We start from the raw sequence: 8,138 nt of genomic DNA on the forward strand, positions 1-8,138 counted from the left end.
TGGCTCTGTGGGTTAAAGCCTCTGCCTTCAGCTCAGGTCATGGTCTCAGGGTTCTGGGATCAAGCCCCACATCAGGCTCTCTGCTCAGCAGGGAGCCTGCTTCCCCCTTTCTCTCTGCCTGCCTCTCTGCCTATTTGTGATCTCTCTCTCTGTGTCAAATTAAAAAAAAAAAAAAGACCCTTAAAAAAGAAATGTACCTACTCTTGGGAGAGGTACCATCTACTCTCAGCCAATAATACCTTGCCTTGAACTTATTTTCAGACTACCTAACTGGCCCTGAAGAAGCAGATTTAGGGGTGGAAAGAGGGCCCATGGATTCCTGTGTTGGGAGAGGCTGCTGGAACTGGGACATGATGACAGCAAGCTTCACTCACTCTGCCATCACGGCCTCTCTTATCCCTAGCAGCAGCTATGCAAGCCTGTTTCCTCAGCCATCATATGGAGGGACCCACTTCACCAGTTGTTGTGACCTTGACAATTAGCTCAGTGGCGTGTGTGGGCCAATTCTCATGGCGGGAATATTAAACCACTAGAGAATGTTGAAGTGGAGGGATCTGGACAGCCAGAGAAATATTTTAAGGTCGTCTCAGGCCTCCAAGGATTTAGGACAGGTAAGGCAAAAAAGAGATGTAAAACTGTGTGCGTGTGTGTGTGTGTGTGTGTGTGTGCGCACGCGAGCGAGAGAGAGAGAGAGAGAGAGAGGACGCACGCGGGCGCTTTAGGGGAAAATGTTCACAATTTTGGAATTAATTCTGGTGAAGTCTTAACCTCTACTTTTAAAAATTGAGGATAATGTGCAGAGTGAGTCTGAAAGTCTCAAAACTGTGAGCAAGTTGAGATTACAAATCTAGAAGAGTGTAGGAAAACTATGGTTGTGACTTCAAATGATGTGTGTGCTCTCTTAGGACAATGGGGGTCCTTTGAGGATTTCTGGGGTGAAAAAAGTGTAGGAAAATGACCAACCTTTATTGAGTGCCTGCTGCATGCAGAGTGTTACAATGGGCTAGGTATGTGGAGGTTCAGAATGGAACAGAAAAGGAGAAAACACCCCCAGTGTCCATTGGTGGATGAATGGATATGCAAGATGTAGTCTACACAGAGAAAAAATATTATTCAGCCTTAAAAAGGAAGGAAGTTCTGATACCTGCTATAATAGGGATGAACCTTGAAGACACTATTAGTAAAATAAGCCAGTCACCATGGACAAATGTCGTATTATTCTACTTTTATGAGGACCGGAATAGTCAAATTCATAAAGACAGGAAGTGAAATAGTGGTTGCCAGGGGCTGGGGACTGGGTGGGGTTGGGAATGGAGTTACTGTGTACTGGGTATAGAGTTTCAGTTTGGGATGATGGGGAAGTTCTGGAAATGGATAATATGTTGCATCAATGTGAATGTACTTAATGTCTCTGAACTGAACACTTAACGTGGTAAATTTTTACTACAGTATTAGGCCACAGATGTGATGTTTGTATGTACATTCATGTTATACATTACTTAATTACCTATGAGGCTCTACTTGAGCCTATTCAAGAGAAAAAAATTAAAAGGTAAAAATAAAGCAAAATTTGTGCTATGTATATTTTAACACACACTGAAAAACAAGCAAACAAAAAACAAGGAATAGAGCTCCCTTCAGCTTCTGGACGTTTGAGTTTTCAAAAAAGGGAAGAAGCATATAGCGGCAAGGAAGGGCAGCGCAGGGTGAAAGAACGGTTCTGAGGCTCAGCAACTCAGGCACCACTCAGTTTTGAGTGGGGGGATAAGAAAGCACGGATCACTGGGCATAACAATTATCTCTCTACCTGGCTTCCTCAAGAGACCATGAGCACCCTCACTAGGCACCAAGTAGTATCTCAGTACAGGCTTGTGGAATGACTTCGAGGAGGGACGCGGCCCCAAGCGTCCGCGGAGTTGGGAAATATGCTCATATTCACATTCGTGGATAAACTCCTGGGATGCTCTGGGGCCAAGAGAGAGGTGTCCAAGTTCCCAATCCAGGAGTTTACTCCCCCAGGTCTCTGACAGTCTTCTCCCACTGAAGGAGGTCCCAGGACCTTACGGGGTTCTCAATCAGGACGCCGAATACAAGGGGGCCAAGGCGGCCCCTTCCGAGGTTCCCGCCGCTTCCTCGATTTCTGCGGCCCCATAATTCCAATAACCCCATCCCCACCCCCTGGGCGGAGGGGCTGCTGGAGAGCCCAAACCGTCCAAGGGAAAACAGGAGAAACCTGCGGCCCAAGGAAAGACCTCTGCTCCTTCTCGGTCGCCCCAGAGAAGGAGAAGTGGGGGCTCAAGAAGCATAAAGCTCGGCTGTCCGGCGCCCAGTGGGAGGGAAGTACTGGAGCCCACTGCCTACGCTTGCAAAACGCCGGCAACTTCTCCAGCTCCGGATCCGGACCTGAGCCGGGGGCCAGCAGGCGCTGAGCCGCCGCCAGGGGGCAGCCCTCCCCCACGTGGGCACCACCGGGCCAGGCGGGAGCCGGGCGCTTTCAGCGTCCACGCGAGCGGAGCACACGGGAGGGCGATCGCCGCGTGGCCCCCACCCTGCCTCAGAAAAGTTTCTCATCTCTCGTGCTAGCTTGAGTGGGTGGCGGTGGATATTTCCCAGCCGCGACTGAGAGCTGGGAGCGCGGTCGGGAGGGATCCTAGGAGGTGGGGCACGAAGGGGGGCCAAGGGGGACACGTGGGAAATGAAACACTTGGGTTTCCGCGCTCCGGAAATTTCGGGAGTGCGGAGCTAAAGATCTCGTACGAATGTGTAGCTCAACTAAAGCAAATAAAGCAAGTGACGTGCCCCAGTGTGGGACTTTGGGAAAAGCTCAACCAAATCTCTGCGAACACTGTCCCTGCAGCGCTCCTCCTGGGTTAGAGCGCTCCTCTGACCTTCACTAAATCCTAACACTTAACCCTGAGTGGCCAGAAGATAATTGGCCACGTTTTTCAAACGTTTCCAGGGAAGACCCCTTGAAACCTTTTGGGAAGGGAGCTTTGGACAAAGTTACAAAAACGGAACGCCAAGTCCACCTCTTTGCCCTCCTTGGCCAGACAAGTTCACGGTGGTGCAATGACGGCTGTACTGATCATCTAAAGTAACTAATGGTCTCCGGACAAAGTCTTCCTCTCCGTTTTATCTTCAACGACTCCGCCACACACCAGTCCTCAGTCTAGTGAAAATCATGATGTTTATTTAGCTATCGACTAAGTACTTATAAAACTTCAACTTCCAAATGTTAAAGTGAACTCCTCGGTAAGGACTCTTGGCTAGATCAACAAAGCAATGTAATGCCTGATTAATAGTGCTGATTAATGTTGGCTCAGGTTAATGCTGAGCCCATTACAATAATTAAATGGTTCAGCCATTTTTCAAACGAGAGTCAATGAAAAATAATTTATTTAGAACTTTGAGGCGTTCCCATAGATCTTTCAGAGATCTATGACAGACTTTGTGGGTCGTTTGTAAGTGTAACTGGTGGGTAGCTGTCCTCAGCAACAAAAACTCGATTTTAAAAGAGTTCTTAGGTGGGAGGAGACAGTTTATTTTTGAGATTCTGTGAGATTGATAAGGGGAGTAAGACGTTTAAAAATGTGAAAAACTTGGTGGATAAACTGATGTACACAAAGGCAGCTAATGATTGTTTCTACAGAAAGCCATTGATTTTTGATAGTTTTGTCAAGTGGTCATTTTAATCAGAAAGCTAAACTTTGGAGGCCAGTCCCCACTTTGAAATAGAAAGGTTTTGGGAAATGCAAAAACCCAAAAGGAATGGCTTTGTGTGAATTCCACAAGCTATTAGGATTTTTACACTACCCACAATAATTTGAGTTAATGACAAAGATAAGAATACTTAAAAATAACATATTTATTTCTACTACCTTGTCACCTGAAAAAGAAAATTGGGCTGAACAGAACTCTAACCTTATTTTACAATATTATTTCGTTTCTTTCCACCAGTAACTGTTGGAAATATTTAAGACAATTTATTTATTTGACAGAGATCACAAGTAGGCAGAGAGGCAGACAGAGAGAGAGGAGGAAGCAGGCTCCCCGCAGAGCAGAGAGCCCATGTGGGGGCTCTATCCCAGGACCCTGGGACCATGACCCGAGCGGAAGGCAGAGGCTTCAACCCACTGAGCCACCCAGGTGCCCCGGAAATATTTAAATTTTCCAAAAAACATTTTTAAAAGCTGGCTTGAAAATTTTAATTAACATAGTTTCTATTATTAAGCCTGAGTAGAAGTATGTGTATATGTTGTAGTTATTTAAGCATTTTGAGGTTACTGTGAGGTGTTGATTAGAATGTTCCTCTTACTAAGAACTAGAGTCCCTTACCCCATTATGAAAGAACTTTTTGAGTTGTTTCTAGGTGCATTGTGTGTGGATGTATTTGGGTTTTCACTAACATTTTCTATTTCTTTTCTGCGTTCAATGATTACTTAATTTATTCCCATGAAATTTGTCAGATCCTCTCATTAGTGTGGCTTAGTTTAGCTGTCAAGTTTCTCCGGCATTCGATTGCAGATAAGTGACTAAAACGCCAGCCTAACTACAGTTTTATTAACAGATGGTGGAAAACAAACGTCTTGGGAGAAGAACTGAAGAGGACAGGTTAAAAGGTCAGTAAACAATTATTATTGTGCTTAAACTGGGGGGTTTCTCAACAGATTTGTTGGGGAGCTGCTGGCCCAGTCTGAGGGAGATGGGATAACACAAAAGATCTTGGAGCCATTTCCAGGGACCATCTCGGATGATTGGGCGAGGGGAGTTATCTCCGGGCTGCACAGCTCCTACAGGCCATCGAGTGGTCAAACAGTCGCGTCACGAGAGTGCTTCTGAGGTTAGAGCGGAAGGCTGATTGAAGAGTAGGAGCCCGGGAATTCTAACTCTTGCAGCGGCCCTACGGCCAGACCACCGCAGGCCAGCGCCTAATTCAGGTCTCAAGCTCTTTGACAAGGAGCTGTGGGGTCCTGTCTCCTCGCCCCCCCCCCCCCCCCCCCAATCTTCTCAGTTGTGGCTCCCTCCTCCGCGTAAACTTTCTCTCCCGAGCAGGGCTGATTTCCTAGGCTTTCTTTCCCTTCCCTCGGTAGCGCTCTGACGTGCACACCATGTGACAGGCCTCCTACTATAAGCCGGGGAAAGGTCCGCCCTCTCCTGGACTCAGCCCTCGCCTCGCGGAGCTCGGTCCCTCGACTCTCCTCCGTCCCGCACCCTCCCGGGCGCCCGACTCTCTGGCTCTCCCGCTCGGGGCCTCGCCACCCCCTCCTCAGTGACCAGGGCGCCGGGCGCTCGGAAAGGGGAAGGTCAAGTCCCCCGCCTGGGACCGGTGCGCGGGGCCGAGGGAGTGCAGAGACCGTGCGGCGCGCGCGGCCGCGTAGGAGTTACAAAGTCGCGGCGCGAGCGTCCCCGGCCGCCGCGCAGCCCCTGCACAGCTAGAGCAGCGGCGGCGCCCACAGCGTGGCGCCCCCGTGCCGGGCCCGCTGCCCGGAACCCGGGCTGGGGAGCGGCGGGAGCCCGGCGCCCGGCGCCCCTATGCGCCGCCCCGCCGCCCGCGCGCCACAGCTATGACCCTGAGCACGGAGATGTCCGATGCCTCCGGCCTCGCGGAGGAGACAGACATCGACGTGGTAGGGGAGGGCGAAGACGACGACGACGACGAGGAGGACGACGACGAGGGCAGCGGTGGCGTGTCCCGCCTGGCGGTCCCGGCGCAGCGGCGGCGGCGGCGGCGCTCCTACGCCGGGGAGGACGAACTAGAGGACCTGGAGGAGGAGGAGGAGGAGGACGATGACATCCTGCTGGCCCCGCGCTCAGGAGCCTCCCCCGCGCCCCCGGGCCCAGCCCCAGCGACGGGGGCCGGGACCGCTGGGGGCGGCAGCGCGGGCGCGGGAGGCGGCGGCGGCGGCGCGACCGCGGGCGGCGGCGCCAAGAACCCGCTGGTGAAGCCGCCCTACTCGTACATCGCGCTCATCACCATGGCCATCCTGCAGAGCCCCAAGAAGCGGCTGACGCTGAGCGAGATCTGCGAGTTCATCAGCGGCCGCTTCCCCTACTACCGGGAGAAGTTCCCCGCCTGGCAGAACAGCATCCGCCACAACCTCTCGCTCAACGACTGCTTCGTCAAGATCCCCCGCGAGCCCGGCAACCCCGGCAAGGGCAACTACTGGACGCTGGACCCCGAGTCCGCCGACATGTTCGACAACGGCAGCTTCCTGCGGCGGAGGAAGCGCTTCAAGCGGCAGCCGCTGCTCCCGCCCAACGCCGCCGCCGCCGAGTCGCTGCTGCTGCGCGGCGCGGGGGGCGCGGGGGGCGCGGGCGACCCGGCGGCCGCCGCCGCGCTCTTCCCGCCCGCGCCGCCGCCGCCCCCGCACGCCTACGGCTACGGCCCCTACGGCTGCGGCTACGGCCTGCAGCTGCCGCCCTACGCGCCGCCCTCGGCCCTCTTCGCCGCCGCCGCGGCCGCGGCGGCCGCCGCCGCCTTCCACCCCCACTCGCCCCCGCCGCCGCCGCCGCCGCCCCCGCCGCCGCACGGCGCGGCCTCCGAGCTGGCCCGGACCGCCTTCGGCTACCGGCCGCACCCGCTTGGCGCCGCCCTGCCCGCGCCCCTGCAGGCCTCGGCGGCCAAGGCGGGCGGCCCGGGCGCCTCGGCGCTGGCGCGTTCGCCCTTCTCCATCGAGAGCATCATCGGGGGCAGCCTGGGCCCGGCCGCCGCAGCCGCCGCGCAAGCCGCCGCCGCCGCGCAGGCCTCGCCCGCCCCCTCCCCGGTGGCGCAGTCCGCGCCCGCGCCGGGGTCCGGATCCGGCGGCGGCGGCTGCGGGGCTCAGGCGGCCGTGGGCCCGGCGGCCGCGCTCACCCGCTCGCTCGTGGCCGCCGCGGCCGCCGCCGCCTCCTCGGTCTCCTCGTCGGCCGCCCTGGGGACTCTGCACCAAGGGACTGCCCTGTCCAGTGTCGAGAACTTTACTGCTAGGATTTCAAACTGTTAATAACGCTATGTTAGCGCGCTTGGGAAAGAGAAGGTAGGAATCCCGGCTATTTTTTTTTTTTCCTTCATGTTGGTGGTTTGGTGTTTTGTTCGCTCCTCGGGGCGCGGCCCCTCCCGACCTCGCGCCCGGGTTTTCGCCGCTTGGGATTCTCAGACCCGACTGTGTTTGGCAGCAGCTGAGGTGCGGTTTTCGGCTCTGCGGGTCCCTCTATTTATGCAAAGTCGCCCTATGCTGCAGCCTCCCACCCCGACGTGGGGTGGGGAGGAAGAGGGTGCTGGTGGGTGCCCTCTCTTGTGTAAGCGCAAGGGGCTTCCTTGACTTGTGGGAAAATTAAAAAAAAAAAATCTAAGCCTTTATGAAGGTCTAGAGATTCTCAGGTCCAGGCGTTGAAAGTATCAATAATGTTCAAAAGAATGTAAAGGTCCTGATTTACTATTTACGGTTTTACGAATTTTTATTTACTATTTACGAATAGTAAAGGTCCTAAAGAGTGCCAGCGAACCAAGTTTTTACTTGAGGACACTCGTCTGGTGTAGTTTTTCATGAAAAGGAAAAATGATTAACATGTTTACACAAGGAAAAAAGTCAAAATTACCATTTCTTATTTTAACCTGTGTTTTGTATCATAATAGACATGCGGAATTTTTATTTTGTACTTACTGCGTATTCTTTACAAGGAGTATTGTAAATTTTACTGGCAATTATTATTGTACTATTCTAATGTAAGATTTTTACACTTTTTCAGAAATAAAATGCTTAATTTTCAAAGAAAATCCACCGAAAAATTGGCTTCAGTCGTCCCCTTCTTAGTTTATTTTCTTTTTTGTTAAAAAAATTTCTATGGGAGTTAAGTAGGAACCCAATATAGAATAGAAAATTTTGTTTTCAAAGAGAATTTAACAAAAGCATCATGCCATGATTTTTCATTTATCCTTTTCAGGTCAACACCATTGCAAGAAATCAGAAATTACTTTTAAATGATTACAATAGAAGAAGTTACTTTGGTGTTCATTTTCAAATCTTATTCTATTCCATTTTGAAGAGCATTGAGGCTATTAAAATTAATGTCATTGTTACCCCCAGGTAACTTTATAGAAGTTTTAATTTTGTTTTTGAGCTTCCCACGTCATTTAATTTCCATTTGCTTTGGAGCAC

General features: G+C 52.3%; 1 protein-coding gene across 1 annotated transcript; it reads left to right on the plus strand.

Annotated features, from left to right (window-relative positions):
- Positions 1-5,462: 5,462 nt before the first annotated feature.
- On the plus strand, positions 5,463-7,756 carry FOXD1 (forkhead box D1). The gene has a single exon (XM_032843911.1). The coding sequence runs from the start codon at positions 5,565-5,567 to the stop codon at positions 6,981-6,983; it is 1,419 nt and encodes a 472-aa protein (XP_032699802.1). The 5' UTR covers positions 5,463-5,564; the 3' UTR covers positions 6,984-7,756.
- Positions 7,757-8,138: the final 382 nt, after the last annotated feature.

The sequence above is a fragment of the Lontra canadensis genome, unplaced genomic scaffold, assembly GCF_010015895.1.
Source record: "Lontra canadensis isolate GAN:19392208 unplaced genomic scaffold, GSC_riverotter_1.0 scaffold4, whole genome shotgun sequence".
Taxonomy (NCBI): domain Eukaryota; kingdom Metazoa; phylum Chordata; class Mammalia; order Carnivora; family Mustelidae; genus Lontra; species Lontra canadensis.

What these genes read in the sequence shown, in the direction of transcription:
- FOXD1 (XM_032843911.1), top strand. Translation starts at nt 5,565, where the DNA reads ATGACCCTGAGCACGGAGATGTCCGATGCCTCCGGCCTCGCGGAGGAG.